Below are 23526 nucleotides of genomic sequence, written 5' to 3'. Positions count from 1 at the left end.
CAGAAAGTTTTGGGGAAGTTAATCGAAGAGTGTAGTCTACTTATCTCAGGGATGCTTGCCCCAAGGACTTGGGTGGGGAAGTAGCTCTGAGAAAAGTGAACACTGGGGTTTGAACTGTTCTGTAAAGCCACATAAACTTGTCTACATCCATTGGCTGGGTTTTGTGTTCATTCTGGTATGATGGATCTCTTTGGAGGCCCTGGGCCAGTGAGCTCCCAACCTAAACAAGGGGTAGGGTGAGCCTAGAATCTAGAAAAAGTAACTAGTTTAGCTGTTCTGCCAGACATTCCCAAAAGGGCCTTCAGGGAGAAGGTACTTAAGCCACAGAAGGGTTCCCTAAAGTCAAAACAGGAAATCTGATGCCTGGAGCAAATCATGAGGCAGGGGAGCAAATCATGAGGCAGGGGAGCAAATCACGAGGGGTGGGGGGGAGGGCGGCAGTAGGAGGGAAGAGTCTTTGACCCTCAGAGTTTTAATTTAGTTAGAGGAACTCAAAACACCCTTCAAATGGTATCTTTTACCCCTAGTTTTATAGTCTTCTTTATTTTCCTTTTTTTGTGTGTGCGTCTTTTCACTTTTCTCTCATGTGTCCTTTCATCTTCAGCAATTCTCTCTTCATATCCTAGAAATCGATTCGTTCTATTCAAATGATTAATATTTCATGAGATAATTATCCGTTTGAGCCCTATCTTCTTTTGTCATGGGCAAAATACACCCATCAGAGGAGGGCAAAATACACTCAGCAGAGTCCAGAGGAGATGCTCAACTTACCAATGTATATTTACTGTTGTTCTCTTCCTTTTAGGCGTCTGCACGCTTCGCAAGCTTTAAGCCTATCTCTCTAGCGTGAAAGGCACCCCGCCCACAAAAGACCACTCTAGCCCTTAGCTCTACTCCACTTCCTCCCAAATAAAGCCTAATTTTTCTAACTAACCAGTGGGACTTTGGAATAATCCACTTGACTAGGAGAAGGGGAAGAGAATGTTTGTAAATTTACCTCTAATCGGATTTTGATTTCTATTATTTTAAGTTGGCAGAAAATTCATAGCGCTGTGGTTCTTAGCTCAATATAGGGAATGGACTCAGATAAAACAGTACGTGTACTCGCTTCCCTTTTCCTTACTTCATCACCACCACCCCCTGCTCGCTTGGGGTCATATGCACCAGCCCAGTTCGCCCCGCCCCGCTCCCACGCAGGCGGGGATTGGTCTCGCTGAGCCGGGTGGCGGGAAAGGCTGCGGCCGGGGGCCTGCGGGCCGTTGGCTCCGCGGGGATCCTGAGGACCGTCGGGGAGCGGGTGAGTGTGTGGGAGAGAGGGCTCTAGCGGATGGCGTCCTTTCGGAGCCGCGGGTGCACTCTTGGCAAGTGCGGAGTCCCCTTTCCCGCCGCCAGGTTTAAAGACAGGGGGCGGGGCACGCGCTTTAGGTGCGCACGCGCAATTCTTCACCCCCGAGTCCGAAGTAGGTGCCGCAGTGTTCCCCGTTTGCCCGAAATGCTCCTTTGTTCTCCCCGCGCCCCTCAGTACAGTTGGTCTTCGCGCAGGGGTGGGGTCGTGATGGGAAGGGGCTTGGAACTCTTGAGGTAGAACCGAAAGGTCCAGGGCATTTTCACTTCGGAACTTCCTTTCCATCCAGTTCAGACCCCAAACAAGCGCAGCAGGTCGCCTGACTTGAATCTTGGGATTTTACGGCATGGATTTCTCATTCCCTTCCCTCCTTTCTCTCTGGTATAAGACTTAAGGAGGATACAGTTTTTGCTTGGGTTTGTTAGCTGGACTGTCAGCCACTAATTAAGCTCCTTCCCTTGAGTCTCAATTCTTTGCCCTTCGAGCTGCTACCAGAATTACTCTATAAAAAATCAATCTGGTAATTTCAGATTATATTTAAAACTCCTCATTGGCCACCCACAGTTAGGCTTAAATCCTTAGTCGGCATCCATGGCCCTTCACAGTCAGATCCTCTCAGCTTCATTTTCTAAAGTTCCCTAACATTTTTTCTGTATCATGCACTTGACTCTGTCACATGGAAAGGGTGTATGCATTGTGCTGTTTCATGCCTTGGTACCTGTGCCCTGCTGTTCCCTCTACTTGAAGTTCTGGCCATGTCTTTGCCAAATGAACTTCTCTTTCAGGACTGAGCTCACTTGTCCCTCTGAAAAACGTCTGTTTCCAGTCCCCCCCCCCCTCCCGACCCCCCCCCCCCCGACCTTGGCCAAAGTAGTCACTTTTTTCTTTGTGTTCTTGAAGTTTTGTACCTCCCTCTATTATCAGTGTCGCTGATACAACCCAGTAAAAGGTTCCTGAGCTCCTAACAGGTACCATGCACTGTGCTCTGTGACAGGTGGACAGACAGAGATGAATAGGACAGAGTTCCTGACCTTAAGGAACTCAGTCTGTATGGAAAAACTCATGTAAATGAGCCCTCTGCAGTTACTGGGTGACAAGTCTGCCCTGGCTTTCTTACTCCTCTCACTTTATACTCTCTTGAGCAAGCTTACTTACTGCCACAGTTTCACACACCTTGTATCCTGATGCCTCCAAATCTCCAGCTCCAACTTTTCCTCCCTCTACTTCAGTTCCAGTTTAGAAACTGTTTATTGATCATTTACATTGTGCTGGTCACAATGATTCCTGATCTCAAGGAGTTTATAATTTAGTGCAGTTGTTAGCAGTGGATTGAGTTAGAATCAGCAGGTGAACATTTTCAAAATACTCTGGTCCAAGCCCCACCCATTATAAATTTTGATTTTGGTAACTAGACTGACAATTCAAAGGTGAAAAAGAAATACTTTATGCCCTCAGGGAATATGTCCTCCTCCTAAGGGAGGAAATTTCAAACAATGTTGAAGTATTACAACATGGTCTGTAAATGCCATGATGGAAGTATATTTATGGCACAAAGTAGACACAAAGGAGAGAGAGGTCTCCTGCATGGAAAAGTCAGGAGGAGGTACCATTTGGGCAGAGCCTTGAAAGATAAAAGGATAGACTTTAGGGCATTCAGGAAGATTGTCTTGAGAGAGTAGCTTAAAAAGCAATCAGGGAGATTATGAAGGACTTTGTACGTAGACATTTGCAGCTTCTGAAACTTTAGTTTTGTATTACAGTAGTGCATGTTGTGGTAAAAATTCAAATAGTACTAAAGTGAAAGGTAAATATTTCTTTTATTGTAGCTCCCCCCATTCTCCCCAGAGACAGTCACCATGGAGTTTCTTGTGTATTCATTGAAAGGTTTTGTTTTGTTTTAAGTTTATTTATTTTGAGAGAGACAGAGTGTGAGGAGGGGAGGGGCAGGGAGAGAGTGAGTCTCCCAAGCAGGCTTCACAGGATCAGCTCAGAGCCTGACACAGGGCTTGAACTCAAGAAACTGGGAAATCATGACCAGAGCTGAAATCAGAATTTGGGCGCTTACCTGACTGAGCCACCCAGGTACTCCATCCATTGAAGGGTTTTAAGCAGGGTGGTTATATGGCCAAATCTAGTAACCATTTTGTGAATACTTAAGAGAACAAGATGAGGCAGGAAAAGAAGTTAGGAAGTGGTTGAGTAATCTAAGCTAGAGATACTCAGCGTCTGAACTAAGGCAGTACCAATGGGGATTTATAGGAGCTGGATAGGAGAGCTTAAGGAAGTAGAATTAGCCCGAGTTAATGACTTGAGGTATCTAGGATGACGCCTAGCTTTCCTATGTGAATGACCGAGTAGATAGTGTCAGTCCCTAAAGAGATCCAAACTAAAAGTAGAGACACATTTGGGGGGAAGGTATTCCATTTTGGACATGTTGAATGTGAGGTATCTATGAGGCATAAAGATGGAGAATGCTATTCATTAGTGAAATAGGAGATCGGCACCATGAGAGCTCAGTATGGCAAGGGTATAGGTTTGCTGGCTAATGACAGAGATGGTGGTTGAAGCCATAGGAATGGAGGAGTTTGCCCAAGGAAGCTGTGTAGTGTAAGACTGGAAGAGAAATGAAGACAAAGGCCTATGAACATCTGTGCTTAAGGAGGAGAGAAGGAGAAGCCAATATGGGGTCAAGGAAAGGTATTGTTTTATGTTGGATTTTCTCCTCCCTGAGATGGAAGAGCTTTAAGCAACTTACATGGGGATGGGCCAATATAAAGAGAAGACTGGAACATGAGAAATGAGGAACAACCAGGGTGCCTGGCTGACTCAGTCAATGGAGCATATGACTCTTGATCTTGGGGTTGTAAGTTTGAGTCCCACATTGGGTATAGAGATTATTTAAGAAAAATCTTTAAAAAAAAGAGGAACAGTCAATTAAGGGACAGGAAGTGATTGATTAATCACAAATGGAGGGCTTAAATTAGAAGCAAAGAAGTCTGGGTGGGACTTGAAATATGTACATTTTTAGGCTTGGGCAGAGAAAGTTGAGAGAGTTCTTCCTTGTCTGATGACCTCAGTTGTTCCCTAGAGGAAAGGGGCAGAGACACCAAATGAGAGGTCCAGGAAGCAGTGCAGTTGAGGGGCTTGAGGATAACAGTGAAAGCTAGTAACAGTTGTTCTTTGGGAATGAGAATAGGAAGTGAACTAGGAACACTAAAAAAGATTTGCTGGGCCACGCTGAGGTTGGAGCCTACACAGTGGTTATGTACCATTCTGCACACGGTTGTTTGGTTTTCTTCAGCAAATCTGAATCATGATTTAAGTTCGAGTCTAGAAAGTAGATGGTTGGATTGATCTGAGGTTGGGATCTTTTGTATGGTGAAAGCAGGGAAAGGAAAAAGATTGACACACCTCACAGAGAGTGATCCAATAGTAGGTTACGGGATACTGCTTGTGCCACCCCAGTTTGATCATTTGCTTTTCAGCTCAAAAATCTTCAAGGACTGACTTCTGGCTTTTGTTCTAAATCCTTGAATTGGTAGACAAAGACAAGGTTGTCCCATAAAGTCAGTTCCAACCCCTCATTTCTACTGCTTTCCTGTTAGTCTCACCTGCCCAGAGTAGCTCCCTCCCTGCTTTTGCTCTGGCAGTTCTCTGTCTAAATACTCTTCTGCCTCTCAGCTGCCTGAATCCTATGCAACCTTTGAAGGCCTGGGTCTAATCACATTTCCTCTGACAAAAACCTTCTTGACCACTTTAACCTGAAAAGAGCCCTAGTTTTTCAGAAAGTTTTTTCAATATCACTTAATTAGAGCTTGTACTGATTTGTCTTTTATGTTGTTTGTTCTATATCGGGTGGGCTTTATTTCTGCAACTAAATTTCTTAAATTGCTTTAGCACCCACACAACATTTGTCTTTTCACCTTGGGGGCTCTACGTAAGCATTTAGTGATTGACTATAGAATCCAGTAGATGGAGAGGAAGTTAGTATTTTGAGAGTCCTTACTTTGTGCTTAGCATTCAGTAAAGTGCCTGGTATCAGTGCTTCGAAAATTATCTTGGTAAAGGACAAGGTAGGTTTCTCCCCCCAAGCTGTTACACATCAGTACTTTTCTTTCTTTCTTTTTCCCCCCAGGTTTACTGAGTTACAATTGACCTATAACATACTTTTCTAAAAACACTTTTTTTGCAAAATACTGGGACTGTTTGATTACTAATGATAAACAATTCAAGTAGTACTAGAGTGAAAGATAAATGTTTCTCCTACCCTAGACTCCTCCTCCCCCGTTCTCCCCAGAGACAATCACTATGAAGTTTCTTACATAGCCATTGAAAGGTTTTAAGTAGGGTGGTTATATGGTCAAAATCTGGTAACCATGTTATGGATAGACTTAAGACTGGAAGCAGGGATAGAGGTTAGGAAGCAGTTGAGTACTCTAGAGATAGTCAGGACCTGAACTAAATTGAATTACTAGAAAAATAACATGAAAAAACTACAGAATGTAGACTTTTAAAAATTATTAGATTCAACAAACATTAACTCTCACCTGCCGTAAGACATTCTAAATGTGTACGCTTTGTGTCTGTACTGTATGCAGACTGCTAACAGTTTGTGGACCAACAGTGGTCTGCATGCCATGCTTTGAGTAGCACCGCTTTCCATGCATGATCTGATTCAAACTTCCCCGTTTATTTTCTTACTATACTGACAAGGAAACTGAGGTTTAGGTTAAGCCACATACCCAAGATCACCAATTTGGTACTGGACAGAACTAGAATCCAAATGCCAAAAGTCATTCTGTTCATACTAATGGTTCTCAAAGCTGGTTCTTAGAGTTGATTTGGGGCAGAGTTTTTGTTTGGTTTTATTTTGTTTTCAAGAAGTGAGTTAATTTTCTAATTTCAATACCAAGTGTATTTAATATTTTATCCTTTGTTTTTGTTTGGTTCTTGCATTTTGAGGCCTACAAGTATTAATTTCAGAGGAATATTGCTTTGTCTGAACCACTTGGTACTTAGTTGAGTGACAAAAGTAACTAACATCCCTTTAAATGTCAAGGTCTGCTGGCTGTAAGATGTTTGACAGAGTTCCCAGCTGTCTGTGATAAAATGTGAAAGTAAAATAGAGTTAGTTTTTTTCATAAATTCAAGTTTATAAAATTTAATGGACTGTACTTTGTCCTGAGATTTTATTTGTAGTTTTTTTGAAATGTTTATTTATTTATTTTGAGAGCAATAGAGAGAGTGAGTGTACATGCATGCACACGTTGGGGAGGGGCACAGAAAGAGAGAGAACCCCAAGCAGGCTCATGCTGTTGGCACAGAGGCCAATGCGGGGCTTGATCATGACCCTGAGATCATGACCTGAGCCAAAATCAAGAGTGGGACACTTAACCTACCAAGCCACCCATGCGCCCGCTTTGTTGTTTTGTTTGGGGTTCTTTTTTTTTTTTTTTTTTTTTTGGTGTTTAAATAGTGAAAATAGAATATATAGTAATTGTGTGGGAAGTTTTTTTTGTAAACAGCTTTATTAAGATATAATTTACATACCATAAAATTCACCCTTTTAAAGTGTACAGTCCACAGAGCTGGACAACCATTACCACTATCTAACATTAGGATATTTTCATCACCCCCAAAAGAAACTCTGTAGGTACCTACTAACAGTACTCCACCTCTCCTCCCTCCCTCCCCCCCCTCCCCCCTCCCCCCCTCCCCCCCTCCCCCCCCATTCTGGCAACTGCTAATCTACTTTGTGTCTGTATGGATTTGCCTATTCTGTGGACATTTCATATAAATGGAAGCAAACAGTATGCAACCTTTTGTGTTTGGCTTCTTTCACTGAAAATAACGTTTTCAAGTTTCATCCATATTGGAGCATGTATCAGTACTTCATTCATTTTTATTGTTAAATATTCCATTGTTTTTTTATTCCATTCCATTTTTGTTTATATCTGTTCATCGGTTGATGGACATTTGGCGTTTTTCCCACATTGTGACTATTATAAATAATGCTATGAACATTCGTGTACAAGTTTTTGTGAGCACATACTTTTTATTTCTCTCAGATAAATATCTAAGAGTGGAATTGCTGGGTCTTATGATAACTCTGTGTTCAACATTTTGAGGAATTGCCTATTTTCCACAGCAGCTGAAATATTTATAAACAGCAGTATATGAGGGGTGCGTGTGTTCCTAAGTATCCTTAAGTTACAAAATTTTAAGTTGGCAACCTTATGTTAGTCTCCCTAAATTAAAAAAATAAAAAATTAAAGATCTATCTATGAAATCCAGAACTTTGGAGGCCATTGCTTTCACAAAGCAAACCAAAAAATCCGAAAAATCTATCCAGGAGTTTATTATTGAAAAAAAAAGAGAATTTCCCTCTTTTCCATTGATTCTTTGGCAAGCCAGGATGGTGCTGGTTTTTCTGTTTTGCCTCTGTTATGAGTGAAAGAGGCAGCATGGAGGAAGTTGTTTCCAAAGCAGAAAATTCAGGAAGTGTAATAAAGTGCTCTGATTAGAACAGAGAAATTACAGACTTGTGTTTATCTGTTTGTCCCATGATTGGAAATAGTGTGTACGGCTTCTCCTTTTCCCTCTTTGCAGGAGGAAAGGATTTAGTGGAGCTAACTATCGTGAAACCCCACGCTCTTGTCTGTGCGTCAGGATTAACCTTTCATGTTCACAGCAACACAAGAGTTTGGGCTGCTTCAAAACTCATTTCCTGTGCAAAATAAAAAAATAATAATAATAAAATAAAACGCAAAGAGGGAGGGCTGCTGAAAGAGACCAGAGGAGACTTTGGGAGAAGACACGAGGTTCCTGCATCTCTGTGGGTGGAAACAGTGAATGGACAATAACTCTCAGTCAGCCAGCCCAGCTGCCCCCATTCCTTCTGAAGAACTGTTAGAAGGAGACCTTTGGGCTAGGAGAGTGGGAATAGGAGGGAAAACCTGTGAGCACAGCAATGGCTACCTTTGCTGTTTTTATTGAAAAGTACCATTTTGCTACAAGAATTGAAAACAGTGAATACCTTTATTTATTTATTTATATTAAAAAAATTTTTTTAATGTTTAATTTTGAGAGAGAGAGAGAGCAAGAACATGAGCGGGGTAAGGGCAGAGAGAGAGAGGGGTACAAAGAATCTGAAGCAGGCTCTGTGCTGACAGCAGAGCCTGATGTGGGGCTCATACTGACAAACTGTGAGATCATGACCTGAGCCAAAGTCGGCCGCTTAACTGACTGAGCCACCCAGTCACCCCAGGATACCTTTATTTATTTTTAAGTTTCTTTGATTGAGAGAGTGCACGTGCCAGTGGGGGAGGGGAAGAGAGAGAGGAGAGAGAGAATCCCAAGCAGGCTCTGCACTGTCCGCACAGAGCTTGGTGCAGGGCTCAATCTCATGAACCTCAAGATCATGACCTGAGTCAAAATCAAAAGTCCAACGCTTAACCCGACTGAGCCACCCAGGCGCCCTGAATATCTTTATTTTATTTATTTACTTTTTTAATGTTTGCTTATTTTTGAGAGAGACAAAGTGCAAGTAGGGGAGGGGCAGAGAGAGGGAGACACAGAATCTGAAGCAGGCTCCAGGCTCCAAGCTGTCAACACAGAACCCTGACGCAGGGTAAGCTGTCAGCATAGAGCCCGATGTGGGGCTTGAACCCACGAAATGTGAGATCATGGCCTGAGCCAAAGCCAGATGCTTAATCGACTGAGCCACCCAGATGCCTCCAGAGCATTCACGTTTTTATGTGGTTGTTATTGTGAACATTCTACTTTATGTGCCTTTTTTAAAATGTAAGCCTTTGAATTTTTATTTATTTTAAGCACCCGTTTTTAAAATGTTTGTTCATTTTTTTTTTCAACTTTTATTTATTTTTGGGACAGAGAGAGACAGAGCATGAATGGGGGAGGGGCAGAGAGAGAGGGAGACACAGAATCAGAAACAGGCTCCAGGCTCTGAGCCATCAGCCCAGAGCCCGATGCGGGGCTCGAACTCACGGACCGCGAGATCGTGACCTGGCTGAAGTCGGACGCTTAACCGACTGCTCCACCCAGGCGCCCGTTTGTTCATTTTTTAATCCTTTTTTAAAATGTTTATTCATTTTTGAGAGTGAGAGAGCATGTGCATGCATGCACGTGCCTGAACAGGGGAAGGGCAGAGAGGGGACCAGAGGATCTGAAGCAAGCTCTGGGTTGACAGCAGAGAGCCAGATGCAGGGCTCTAATTCACAAACCAAGAGATCATGACCTGGGACACCTGTGTGGCTCAGTCAGTTGAATGTCCGACTTCGGCTCACATCATGATCTCATAGTTCATGGGTTCGAGCCCGCATCAGGCTCTATGCTGACAGCTCAGAGCCTGGAGTCTGCCTCAGATTCTGTGTCTCCATCTCTTTCTGCCCCTTTCCTTCTTTCACTCTGTCTCTCTCTCCCTCAAAAGTAAATAAACATTAAAAAAATTTTTTTTTTTTTTAATAAAAGAGAGATCATGACCTGAGCTGAAGTCAGAAGCTTAAATGACTGAGCCATCCAGGTGCCCCTAAGCTTTTGAATTTTAGTGTGCAGTGTTTTTTTGTTTTTGTTTTTGCTTTTGATATTTATCCATTTTAAGAGAGAGAGAGCAGGGGAGGGGCAGAGAGAGGAAGAGAGAGAAAGAATCCCAAGCAGGGCCCAAACCCAAGACCATGACTTGAGCTAAAAACCAAGAGCCGGATATTCAACCAACTGAGGCACCCAGGCGCCCTGCAGTTAGTTTTTATATGATATATTGTTTATTAACATTCCAGAGTTTTCCTAACTGTTCCCAGACTTGGGATATCTGACTTGTTTCCAAGGCTTTGCCATTAAAGATAACTCATCTATAAACATCTTACTGAAGTGTATATTCTCTATTCTCTCTGAGACTCTGAGACTGTTTCTTTACCTGTGAAATGGAAATGATTGTATTTATCACTTAGGTCTGTTGTGAGGTTCAAAGTGAAGTTAAAGCTATGAAAACATTTTATAAACTAGAATGTGTTAGGAAGAGGTATTGTTTTTGGTTTTGTATCAGTGATTACTTCTCTTTTTTGAATTGTTTTGTTGGGTTGTAATCTCCAAAATGAGCTCATTGGTTCAAAGGTTATAAGCCAGGATAATCCATTAATTCAAAATTAATTCTTTCAGAGGCACCTGGATGGCTCAGTCAGTAGAGCATGTGACTCTTGATAAAGACTTGTTTATGTACCTTAAGGGAAAGGACATAGCTGAGATTATATAATAGCTACTTTTTGTATATGTGTGTTAAGCTTTTCCTTTTATGAAACATTGGTGTTAATAGATGTTCATGGGGTTTTTAAAAAGTGTTTATTTTTAATGTTCCTATTTTTAATATCCTTACTAGTCAAGATCGCTTCTCCAGCTTGGGGGATATATAATGGTACATGAAATCATAAAGCATGAAAACCACTGATTTTCATTTTAACTTTATATTATCCATCTGAGTTTGCAATGTGTTGTGATGTAACTTAACTGGATTTTCATAATACAATAACCGTATAATGGAAGTGGGGTAGGGATCTGTCAGTTCAGGACCTCTGGGGAGCAGACACTGAGATAGAGTTAGGAGTGCCTGTGATAGATCAAGGGGCTAGCAAAGTTGGGGGCGGTGAGAGTCTCAGCTGAGCCAGTGAGAAACTCAGAAGCAAAGATTGCCTAATAGAGGAATCCTTGTTGGACAGAAATGGCTAGGCCCCAGGACCCCTATGCTTATCATTAGCTGGGGGACTGCTCAGGAAGGATGGGACTGAGGTGGATCCTGGAGGAGCTGTCAGCTAGCTGCATTCTTTGCAGCTGAATGACAAGTTCTGTTCTTTTCTTTTCTTTTCTTTTTTCTTTTCTTTTCTTTTCCTTTCTTTCTTTCGAGAGGGAGAATCTTAAGCAGGCTTCATGGAGCCCCAAAGAGCCTGATGCAGGGTTTGATGTCATGAGTGTGAGATCATGACCTGAGCCAAAATCAAGAGCTGGACGCTTAATCAACTGAGCCACCCAGGCGCCCCCATAAGCTCTTTCTTGAAGAAAAATCTCTGAACGGGCACCTCTGTGGCTGCCACAGCATCCTTTCTGTGACTGACTGACTTGGTGAAGAATAGGAAGGAGGCAGTGAAGCTAGGACTCTGATCCCACCTCTGACCATTGTACTGTTCTTTGTGTTTGTTTCTACTGAATGATTCTCCTATGAAAGAATTGAGTGCATTCAGAAATGCATAGGACAACATTTAGTAGAGGAGAATAAGACAATCAGATTGTAAGTGGTCTGGAGAGGAAGATGAGACCAGACTGAGTAGCTTCTAGTTAAATGAATGAAAAGAGTGAACTGTAAGTTTTCTGTCCCTGGCTGATTTTTTTTTAACTTTTTTTTTAACATTTATTTATTTTTGAGACAGAGAGAGAACATGAACAGGGGAGGGTCAGAGAGAAAGGGAGACACAGAATCTGAAACAGGCTCCAGGCTCTGAGCTGTCAGCACAGAGCCCGACGCGGGGCTCGAACTCACGGACTGCGAGATCATGACCTGAGCCGAAGTCGGCCGCTTAACCGACTGAGACACCCAGGCGCCCCCCTGGCTGATTTTTTTAATAGTGTGTTCCACAGCTGAAACACCTGTGAGAGCTCTGTTATTCCAGGTCTTTTTTTTTTAAATGTTTATTTATTTTTGACAGAGAGACAGAGCATGAGTGAGGGAGGGGCAGAGAGAGAGGGAGACAGAATCTGAAGCAGGTTCCAGGCTCTGAGCTGTCAGCACAGAGCCGGACGCGGGGCTCGAACCCACAGACTGCGAGATCATGACCTGAGCCGAAGTGGGACGCTCAACCGACTGAGCCACCCAGGCGCCCCTGTTATTCCAGTTCTAATGAATAGGCCCAAGATTGCCAGCTTGCTTCATAACCTGAAAGCTTTATAATAGGTCTTCTGACCCATTTCTTCTTCTGCTTTGCCTGTGTCTTTCTGGTTTTGTCAAAACTGCAGGGGATTAGAACCTGAGGTCCTGCGTCTCTTACATAACATCTTCCCTTCTCATGTCTGCAAGGGCTGCTCCTTTGCTATCTCCTTTCCCCTCCCCTATCTTAGTTTGGTTGCCAGGTAATAGGTAGTCAGGTAATAGGTAGCTCTTACTACCTCTGTTAATTTTGCCTTTCAGGTAAAGTGGTGATGTGTTGAAAGCAGATGTTTGAGTACTCTGCTGGGCCAATTTTACATATACTGAGTCTTTATATAGAATTGATCTACAGTGGAGGAGGCAAGATATAGGGGAAGGAGAGATGGGACTGTATGAGGTTATCTTTCTTATTAGAGCCTCGCAGACATGGCTTTGTCTCTCTTGTTAGAAGACTTTATCATTTCACACCTTTTAGTGCCAGAGTGGGATGCTGTGTCTTATTTTGAGGAGGATGTGCTAGTTCAGCATCTTTATGGACCGTTCTGTTGTCAGCTTCCTAGGCTGCCACTTGGAGAGAGCAGACAGGGAAGCACTTCAGTCTGGGTGTGTGTGCGTGTGTGCACATAGGTAAGCACACCAGTGATCTGTCTGGAAAAGCTGGAAGGGGCACCTGGGTGGCTCAGTCAGTTAAGCATCTGACTCTTGATTTCAGCTCAGGTCTTGATCTAAGAGTTGCGAGTTAAAGCCCCACATTGGGCTCCACACTGTGGAGCCTACTTAAAAAAAAAGAAAAAGAAAAAGCTGGATGTAGCTAAGGAGATAATCAGAGATCTCACACACTATACCTACCACACTGAACCCCAGGTCTCAGGGTCTACAGGTCCTATGAGAAAGGGCATTGAAGAGAAGTCTCCCTTCAGACTTTATAGTTGGTCATTCAGTGAATGTTTTACAGGCTCACTCTTGCTGGGCTGAGCGTTCAGAAAGTAGATTAGCACTAGGAGCAGGTAGAGGATAGCAGGTAGCCTGGAGAAGTAGACCAGTTACATAAATGCAAGGAGATAGCATCAAGCATTAAACTTCAGTGTCTTGGATACTATCCATTTCCTCTGGGGGAACAGGGGTGGAGTCAGGCTGGAGGTAGGTATGAAACAGGGAAAGGTCTTTATAGAGGAAGCTACCAAGGGCTGAGAGCAGTGTAGCTGAATGTGCTGAGGAGACAGGATTGACAGATATTCCCGATTTTCCACAGGAACGGGTTAGTAAATGCAATGTGTTTGTGTGTGTCTGTGTATCAATGTCAGGTTCTGAAACATCCAAGATTCTGAATCTCTGCCTACTTGATTATCTGATGAGGGTGTAAGGATTTTAATCAAAAGAGACGTGCTTTAGAAAAGGAAGATGATTCTTCTCTAGAGAAAGATGGGGAGTTTAACCAGTTTAATTATTTTCCTCACCCATTCTGTTAGACACTAGCTTCTACTAAGAGTCCCAAAATTTAAGAGTAACATTGGGGAGGAGAGTGAAGGAACTTTCTCCATGCATCTCCAGTGCCTCAGATGCCTCAGGGCTCCTAGAAGTGTTAGAGCCTACGAGGCATCACTGTATGGTCAAAGTTGGGTTTTTGAGCCCTTGTACATAGAGCTGTAACAGGGTGTGTGGAAGGGCAATGGGAGGTGGAGGGAGCTGTAAAGGAGAGGGAAGCTCATTCCCCCCCCTCCTCTAAAAGGCTACAGAGCTCTCTGAGGGTGAAAGTTTCAGAATTGATGCCTTTCTCTAACCAACCTTTCTATGCATTATCTTGACTCTGAAACAGACTGTTTTCATAGTTTCAGTTCTAAGTTATTAGAGTATGGGGCAGGCACTTAATTCTTAGGCTTGGAGCCTCCTTGTTTTTTTGTTTTTTTGTTTTTTTTTTTTCAATGTTTTATATTTTTGAGAGAGAACATGCACGAGTGGGAGAAGGGGCAGAAAGAGGGGGTTTCTGAAGGGGTCTCTGCGCTAATAGCAGAGAGCTCGATATTGGGCCTCAAACTCAGGAACTGGAGATCATGACCTGAGCTGAAGTCAGAACTTACCTGACTGAGCCCCCCAGGTGCTCCACCTCCTTGGTTTTGGTTAGGTAGAAGCCTTAATTTAAGCTTTTCCTGGAACTAGGATTAGCACTTTTGGTTCTGACAAAAGCGAAGCATTTGAGGACCTTGTTCAGAATACTCAGAGCATTAGGGTCCTGTTCTGTTCCCCTCTCCCTTTCATGGAGAGAACCCTACATTTGTTTTCTTTCCCTGTCTCTGCAGGCCTCATCATTTCTGTGTCCTGCTTCTACATATCTTATATCTCTCGTGGTCGGTCCACTGGTGTGTGGACTTGTACATGATGAATTGTGAACTTCTAGCCACATGTAGTGCCCTTGGGTACTTAGAGGGAGACACTTACCACAAAGAACCAGATTGCTTAGGTGAGTACCTTTTGGAGAAAACAGGTACAAAACTTGCTTGAATCGAGGAGATCTGTAGAATTTCTCAAGTCCTGGGTATGAATAGCACATGGGCCAAGGTGGAGCTTCTTCCAGGGTTTCTTGTAAGTGTTTATTCTGTCCCTAAAGAGAGTGTAAAGGATTTGATCCGCTACTTGAGGCATGAGGATGACACTCGCGATGTGCGGCAACAGTTGGGGGCAGCCCAGATCCTGCAGAGTGACCTTCTACCCATCCTTACCCAACACCGCCAGGACAAGCCTCTCTTCGATGCTGTTATCAGGTTGGTTCCCCAGCGTTTTAACTTTTACCATGCACCAGCCCTTGGTGTTTGAGCTGATAGGTTTTGGTGGGGTTTTGTTTTGTTTTTGCTTTTTTTTTTTTCTAGTAAGTTTTTTGGTTTTTTCCCTTTAATTTTAATTTTTTTTAAATTTACATCCAAATTAGTTAGCATATAGTGCGACAATGATTTCAGGAGTAGATTCCTTAGTGCCCCTTACCCATTTAGCCCATCCCCCCTCCCACAACCCCTCCAGTAACCCTCAGTTTGTTCTCCATATTTATGAGTCTCTTATGTTGTGTCCCCCTCCCTGTTTTTATATTATTTTTGTTTCCCTTCCCTTACGTTCATCTGTTTTGTCTATTAAAGTCCTCAAATGACCTCAGTCATATGATATTTGTCTTTCTCTGACTGACTAATTTCACTTAGCATAATATCCTCCAGTTCCATCCACATAGTTGCAAATGGCAAGATTTCATTCTTCTTGATTGCTAAGTAATACGCCATTGTGTGTATATATACGTATATGTATATATATATGTATATATACGTATATATATGGAGTATATATATATATATATATATACACTCCATTGTAGTAATACTCCATTGTATACATATATGTATATATGTGTGTGTGTGTGTGTATATATATATATAATACTCCATCTTCTTTAAATATTCATCCATCGATGGACATTTGGCCTCTTTCCGTACTTTGGCTATTGTTGAGAGTGCTGCTATAAACATGGGGGTGCATGTGTCCCTTCAAAACTGCACACCTGTATCCCTTGGATAAATACCTAATAGTGCAATTGCTGGGTCATAGGGTAGTTCTATTTTTAGTTTTTTGAGGAACCTCCATACTGTTTTCCAGAGTGGCTGCACCAGCTTGCATTCCCACCAACAATGCAAAAGAGATCCTCTTTCTCCGCATCCTCGCCAACATCTGTTGTTGCCTGAGTTGTTAATGTTAGCCATTCTGACAGGTGTAAGGTGGTATCTCATTGTGGTTTTGATTTGTATTTCCCTGATGATGAGTGATGTTGAGCATTTTTTCATGTGTCAGTTGGCCATCTGGATGTCTTCTTTGGAGAAGTGTCTATTCATGTCTTTTGCCCATTTCTTCACTGGATTATTTGTTTTTGGGTGTTGAGTTTGATAAGTTGTTTATAGATTTTGGATACTAACCCTTTATCTGATATGTCGTTTGCAAATATCTTTGCTTTTGTTTTTTAATTTTTTAAATATATATATATTTTTATGTTTATTTGTTTTCAAAAGAGAAGGAGAGAGCATGTGAGCAGTGGAGGGGCAGAGAGAGGGGAACAGAGGATCTGAAGTGGGCTCTGTGCTGACAGCAGACAATCCAATGCGGGGTTCAAACTCACGAATCACAAGATCATGACCTGAGCCCAAGTTGGACGTTTAATTGACTGAGCCACCCAGGCACCCCGGTTTTAAATTTTTTTTAACATTTATTCATTTTTGAGAGACAGAGACAGAATGTGAGTGGGGAAGGGGCAGAGACAGAGGGAGACACAGAATCTGAAGCAAGCTCTGCGCTGTCAGAACAGAGCCTGATGTGGGGCTCGAACTCATGGACCGCAAGATCATGACCTGAGCTGAAGTCATATACTTAACTGACTGAGCCACCCAGGCACTCCATGAACTGGTAGATTTTGGTGTTTGACTCTGGTGGGGAAATGTAAGAACATCTCCCTCTTTCATTGTTTCCCCAGGCTGATGGTGAACTTGACACAACCAGCTTTGCTCTGTTTTGGCAGTGTGCCCAAAGAACCCAGCTTTCGTCACCATTTTCTGCAGGTGCTAGCCTACTTACAGGCCTACAAAGAGGTGAGGTTTTCCTTCAGAGTCCCTGGGGCAGAAGTTGGGGGCAGTAGGGAAGGAGAAGGTGGGTGCCACTTAAGGTCCATTCCCCTATCTTACAGGCCTTTGCCAGTGAGAAGGCTTTTGGAGTCCTCAGTGAAACTTTGTATGAGCTGCTACAGCTGGTGAGTGGGTCTCCACCTTCCAGGATCCCAGGGGGCCATCAGTGTCTTGCTCCTCCTCTGGGCAGGGCGCCAGGCTGGGCATTGTCAGGACAGCACAGTTTGGAGATATGGCCCCAGTCCTTGCAGATGTATAGTCCCATCCATTGTCTCTGGCTGCCTCCAGAGTGCTTGAACTCTTTCCTTCCTTCTTTTTTTTTTTTTTCTTTTTTTAAAATGTTTATTTTTGAGAGAGAGAGAGAGAGAGAGAGAGAGAGAGACAGAGTGCGAACAGGGTAGGGGCAGAAAGAGAGGGACACATAGAATCTGAAGCAGGCTCCAGGCTCTGAGCTGTCAGCACAGAACCCCATGCTGGGCTCGAGGTCATGAACTGCAAGATCATGAATTGAGCCAAAGTCAGACACTTAACCCTGAGCCACCCAGGCGCCCCTCTTTTCTTCCTTCTTAATCCTGGTTCTCTTCTCAGCCTACGTCCCCCAGCCTGGGTAGATGCTGCCTGCCTTCCACAGGGAGTGTCTTCCTCTGACTGTCCTTCTGATTAGGGCTGGGAGGAACGACAAGAGGAAGACAACTTGCTGATTGAACGGATCCTGCTGCTGGTCAGAAATATTCTCCATGTTCCAGCCGACCTTGATCAGGAAAAGGTGAGAGGTTGTCTGCTTTCTTATGCTTGGTTAGGATGAGGTGCCCGTTTTTGCTTTTCTGCCCTCTGACAGGTCAGGGGGAACCTTGCTCAAGAGATGAGTTGGAGAGGGGCGCCTGGGTGGCTCAGTCGGTTGAGCGGCCGACTTCAGCTCAGGTCATGATCTCACGGTCTGTGAGTTCAAGCCCCGCGTCGGGCTCTGTGCTGACAGCTCAGAGCCTGGAGCCTGTTTCAAATTCTGTGTCTCCCTCTCTCTGACCCTCCCCCATTCATGCTTTGTCTCTCTCTGTCTCAAAAATAAATAAACGTTAAAAAAATTTTTTTTTTTAATTAAAAAAATAAAAAAAATAAATAAAAATTAAAAAAAAAAGAGATGAGTTGGAGAACTTCAAGGCAGGGCAGTGAAACTGAATGACCGCTCTTTCTCCCCTTATCACACTCACTGCTCAGAGGATCGATGATGACGCCAGTGTCCATGACCAGCTTCTCTGGGCAATTCACCTCAGTGGCCTGGATGACCTGCTTCTCTTTCTGGCCAGCTCACCTGCTGAGCAACAGTGGAGCCTGCATGTGCTAGAGATTGTCTCCCTTATGTTTCGTGACCAGGTGAGTACCTGGCCTATTTCCCCAGTCCCTTCATCCATGTACTTTTCTGCTATATACCCAGAATTACTCTTGTAATAATGGCCAAATTATCTGGTGACAGATGGGGAACAGAGTAGCTACCTCTTGAATATGGGGTACAGGGGCGCCTGGGTGGCGCAGTCGGTTAAGTGTCCGTCTTCAGCCAGGTCATGATCTCACGGTCCGTGAGTTCGAGCCCCGCGTCGGGCTCTGGGCTGATGGCTCAGAGCCTGGAGCCTGTTTCCGATTCTGTGTCTCCCTCTCTCTCTGCCCCTCCCCCGTTCATGCTCTGTCTCTCTCTGTCCCAAAAATAAATAAACGTTGAAAAAAAAATTTTTTTTTAAAGAATATGGGGTACATTAAACAGTCCTATTTAATTCACCTTTTCTGTCCTCACTAGGACTGAACCTACAATAAGGAATGACAGTCCTTTTGACTCTTTCCTCCTTATTCCAAATCTAGAACCCTGAACAGCTGGCGGGAGTAGGACAGGGGCGCTTAGCTAAGGAGCGGAGCACAGATGTGGCAGAACTGGAGGTGTTGCGCCAGAGGGAAATGGCAGAAAAGAAGACTCGAGCCCTTCAGCGAAGCAACAGGTGAGTGGCAGGGATCTGCCCTACCCATGTTCCATCCCATCAGTATGGAATGCTAAGGCCAAAGGCTAAGATAGTGGTGATCAGATAACACTTTGCAATTACAGCAGGCTCTGATGTGCTGATGAAAGAGAATGGGGATAAAGCTTCCAGAGAATTTGAGGAATCACCCTGGACTTTTTTTTTTTTTTTTTTTTTTTTTACTGCAGACATTCTCGATTTGGGGGCTCCTACATTGTCCAGGGGTTGAAATCCATTGGGGAGAGGGACCTTATCTTTCATAAAGGTCTCCACAATGTGAGTATGCTCCCATCTTGGGTGAGAACATGGTACCTAAGGAGTTAAAGGTACCTAAGAAAGGTAAGCAAGTGGGGCAGCTGGCTGGCTCAGTCAGTGGAGCATGTGACTCTTCATCTCAGGGTTGTGAGTTCAAGCCCCATGTTGGGTGTAGGGATTACTTAAAATCATAAAAGGAAAAAAAAAGAGAGAAAGGTAAATAAGTCTCTCTGGAAGTAAAGCATCTCTGTTCCTGGGCTTAGAAAGTTGGAGACCGTAGGAGGGGCCCCTGGGTGGCTCAGTGAGTTGAGCGTCCAACTCTTGATTTTGGCTCAGGTCGTGATCTCACGGTTCGTTGGTTTGAGACCTATGTGAGGCTCAGTGCTCACAGTGCCAAGCCAGCTTGGGATCCTCTCCCTCTCTCTCCACCCCTCCCCTTCTCGTGCTCTCTCTCTCTTCCTCAAAAATAAATAAATAAACTTAAAAGAAAAGAATACTCATTTGTTTTTTTTTTTTAATGTTTATTTTTGAGAGAGTGTGAGCAAGGGAGGGGAAGAAAGAGAGGGAGACACAATCTGAAGCAGGCTCCGGGCTGTCAGCACAGAGCCTGAGTGGGGCTCTTACCCACCAACTGTGAGATCATGACCTGAGCCGAAGTCAGACGCTTAACCAACTGAGCCACCCAGGAGGCCCAAAAGAATACTCTTTAAAAAAAAAAGAAAGAAAGAAAGTTGGAGACTGTAGGAGAAACAGAGCCTCTGGCATTATTGTCTTTACCTGTATCTTCATTTAGTACCAGAGGGAGAGAACCTTCTAAGAGTTTCTTCTGAGAAAATGGTTGCACTAGGGATGTGGAAAGAGCTGCAAGGGGAGGGTGGTAATGAGGAGTAATTCTGATTCCCCAACGTACACCCCCCAGCTCCAAAACTACAGTTCAGATTTGGGAAAGCAGCCCCGAAGGGTGCCTAAACGTCGGCAGGCTGCCCAGGAGCTGTCCATTCAGCGCCGCTCCGCCCTCAATGTGAGACTCTTCCTCAGAGACTTCTGCTCTGAGTTCCTGGAGAACTGTTATAACCGGCTCATGGGCTCAGTGAAGGTGAGAACCTAGGGAGGATGGGATAGGGAGGTGATGGGACCAGTGGTGGGTAAGAAGGGCAGCTGGGGAGGAGCCTGAAGGAGGCTGACCCCAGAGTGTGGACTAGAAGTTGGACAAGGTATAGGGCACCCTTGAGAGATGGTGAGGATGTTAGGAAGGAGTGGGACAATTGGGACAGTTTTTAAAAAGCTTAGAGAAATTGCCCCAGAGGAAGGGGAAAGGAATGTGGAGAGACCTGGGGAGAACAAGAGAGGGTGGAAATTCTGGTCCTAGAATGTGGTTATAATGGTGTCTAGGGTTTATCCCATCGTCATAGTACAAGGAGAAAGTTGGAAGCCCTGGGGTCACAGGGTGGTCTTTTTCTCCTCGACATTAGGATCACCTGCTGCGAGAGAAGGCTCAGCAGCATGATGAGACCTACTACATGTGGGCCTTGGCTTTCTTCATGACCTTCAACCGAGCTGCCTCCTTCCGGCCAGGCCTGGTTTCTGAGACCCTCAGTGTCCGTACCTTCCACTTCATTGAGCAGAACCTCACCAACTACTATGAAATGATGCTGACAGACCGCAAGGAAGCTGCCTCCTGGGCACGTCGGTGAGTGGGATGAGAACTGGGGTCAGAGTGGGCATCTCAGCTAGGTTGGGAATCTGAGTTCCTGAATTCCAGGTGGTACTTTCTTCCTGTTTCAGGATTAAGGTGGTAAGGATGGGGAGCAGGTACTGGCTGGGTCATTCTTTTTGATGGCACCTTTTTTAGGGAAGGTTTAGAAGTGGTACGTTTTCCATGAGCCAATTTCCTAAGTTGTCCTCCATTTCTCCTCTTTTCCTCATCTCACAGGATGCACCTGGCCCTGAAGGCCTATCAGGAGCTGCTGGCCACAGTGAATGAGATGGACATGTCCCCAGATGAGGCTGTGAGGGAGAGCAGCCGCATCATCAAGAGTGAGACCCTGGCCTGGTCTCTGACCCTGCCCTTTCCTATCTCTTGACCACAATCTCACTCTTTGCAGTCCCAACTTCATCCATCTCTCCCTTTACCAAAGTTTCCAGACCAATCCATCCATTCCTTTCTCTTCTCCATTCCTAGACAACATTTTCTATGTGATGGAGTACCGAGAGCTGTTCCTGGCACTCTTTCGAAAGTTTGATGAGAGATGTCAGCCACGCTCTTTCCTTCGTGACCTGGTAGAAACCACTCACCTCTTCCTCAAGATGTTGGAGCGGTTCTGTCGGAGCCGTGGGAACCTGGTGGTGCAGGTACTGGGCAGCCCCGGGCGTGTGGACAGTTTGGAAAGAGCCATGAGGGAACGGTCAGAGAATAGGGAACTCTCCTCATATTTCTGCAGCTTAAGCTCACCTGTTAGAACTACTCTGAACTAAGGAGGGCAAAGGGTTTGTTTGTGTTGCTGATGTGAGTCTACTATAGTTTCCTTTTTTCAATTAGATTTATTTCCAGTGTAACATAAATGTTTTAATTCATTTAGGAAGCATTTATTAAATACCTACTGTGTGCTAAGCACATAAACTATGGGGATTCACAGTTTTAGAGTTTAGTAATTATGCTGTGATCCTTCTTGGTTATACTTCAGAAGCATTGTAGTGAGATGGAAAGAACCCTAAATTAAAAGCCAGAAGGTCTGGGATCTCATCCTATATTAGTTACCGTTAGAATAACTCAACCTGCTCATATGGGTCCCCAGATCCCTAAACGTGGGATTGTAATATGAGCTTGAAATGAAATAAAAGATTAAAGACGTGCAAGACCACGTTGGGGAGGGGCAGAGAGAGGAGGAGAGAAAGAGAGTCCCAAGCAGGCTCTCTATCAGCATAGAGCCTGGCTCAGGGCTTGAACTCATGAAAGGTGAGATCATGACCTCAGCCAAAATCAAGAGTTGGATGCTTAAACCAAGTTAGCCACCCAGGTGCCCCTTTTTTGGGTAGAATTTCTTATCCTCATTGTAAATCTGTTCATTTTATAGGCTTGGTTAAGCTAGAACTGCTTTTGGGAAATCTCTGATCCCAAGAAATAAGTTAAATACTACTCTTAAGTTTTGCCATGGCATTTTATGCTCAGCCATATTCTAGGTCTTACCCATACTGTACTATAATTTACCTATCTACCCACCTGTCTCAAGATTCCACTAGATTGTATGCTCCTCAAGGGCAAGGAAATACACTGTTCACTGTTGCATCCCTATTGCTTATGAATAGCACACAGTTGTCATTCCGTGACTATTGATTATTTTTTTTTTTTTTTTTAATTTTTTAACATTTATTTATTTTTGGGACAGAGACAGAGCATGAACGGGGGAGGGGCAGAGAGAGAGGGAGACTCAGAATCGGAAACAGGCTCCAGGCTCCGAGCCATCAGCCCAGAGCCCGACGCGGGGCTCGAACTCCCGGACCGCGAGATCGTGACCTGGCTGAAGTCGGACGCTTAACCGACTGCGCCACCCAGGCGCCCCTCGTGACTATTGATTATTAATTAATTCAGACCTCTGGTGAATGAATTAATAGAGAAGACATTGATGGGAAAAAGTCCTCTTAAGCTTTTCTGTCATCCTAACAATGGTTCTTTCTCCATAGAACAAACGAAAGAAAAGAAAGAAGAAAAAGAAGGTCCAAGATCAGCCTGTTGCTTCTGGTAATGTCTCCTATAGCACAGGGGAACTAGAAGCTATGTGGCCATCCCTGGCCGAGCAGCTACAGTGCTATGCCCAGGTAGGTAGTTGCAGAAAGTCTATCTTTCTCAAGGGTAGTGCACCGATAGGCTGTCTGGGTTTCCCTCCTCTGTTCCCATAGCCTTAATCCCTCTCTAGGATCCTGAGCTCAGTTTGGACTCCATGGTTCCCTTTGATGCGGCCTCAGAGGTGCCAGTGGAAGAGCAGCGGGCAGAAGCCATGGTGCGGATCCAAGACTGTCTCCTGACTGGCCAGGCCCCACAGGCCCTAACCCTCCTTAGGTCTGCCCGGTAAGAACCCTGCTCATCCCTTCTCCTGGATTCAGCTCCTGGATTTCGGGGGTAGGGGGAGGCATTCACTGTGGTACAAGGTTCTTTGCCTTCAATTGAGAGAAGTCTCATCAGAAGCATGGGGGCTCTGTACTGAGCACTGAGTCCTGGGGAGCTTGGATTGGCTTTGTGGGGTTTTTGTTGTTTGTTTTTAAATGTTTATTTATTTATTTTTGGAGAGAGTGTGTGAACAGGGGAGGGGCAGAGAGAGGGAGACAGAGAATCCCAAGCAGGCGCCACTCTGT

General features: G+C 44.3%; 1 protein-coding gene across 2 annotated transcripts in view; it reads left to right on the top strand.

Annotated features, from left to right (window-relative positions):
- The first annotated feature begins 1198 nt into the window (after nucleotides 1–1198).
- Nucleotides 1199–23526, top strand: part of TIMELESS (timeless circadian regulator) — a 30841-nt gene continuing 8513 nt past the window's right edge. For both annotated transcript variants that reach the window (XM_047866584.1, XM_047866583.1), the window contains exons 1-15: nucleotides 1199–1297; nucleotides 14570–14730; nucleotides 14878–15031; nucleotides 16771–16885; nucleotides 16981–17043; nucleotides 17583–17684; nucleotides 18134–18289; nucleotides 18770–18903; nucleotides 19110–19197; nucleotides 20096–20272; nucleotides 20649–20866; nucleotides 21110–21213; nucleotides 21359–21528; nucleotides 22858–22992; nucleotides 23091–23242. In XM_047866584.1, the coding sequence (XP_047722540.1) occupies nucleotides 14646–14730; nucleotides 14878–15031; nucleotides 16771–16885; nucleotides 16981–17043; nucleotides 17583–17684; nucleotides 18134–18289; nucleotides 18770–18903; nucleotides 19110–19197; nucleotides 20096–20272; nucleotides 20649–20866; nucleotides 21110–21213; nucleotides 21359–21528; nucleotides 22858–22992; nucleotides 23091–23242 (1853 nt within the window). In that variant the 5' untranslated portion in view covers nucleotides 1199–1297; nucleotides 14570–14645. The remainder of the gene's footprint in view (nucleotides 1298–14569; nucleotides 14731–14877; nucleotides 15032–16770; nucleotides 16886–16980; nucleotides 17044–17582; nucleotides 17685–18133; nucleotides 18290–18769; nucleotides 18904–19109; nucleotides 19198–20095; nucleotides 20273–20648; nucleotides 20867–21109; nucleotides 21214–21358; nucleotides 21529–22857; nucleotides 22993–23090; nucleotides 23243–23526) is intronic.

The sequence above is a fragment of the Prionailurus viverrinus genome, chromosome B4 (assembly GCF_022837055.1).
Source record: "Prionailurus viverrinus isolate Anna chromosome B4, UM_Priviv_1.0, whole genome shotgun sequence".
Classification (NCBI taxonomy): domain Eukaryota; kingdom Metazoa; phylum Chordata; class Mammalia; order Carnivora; family Felidae; genus Prionailurus; species Prionailurus viverrinus.
Note: the sequence above shows the minus strand (reverse complement) of the source record. Positions and strands in the feature narration are given on the sequence as shown.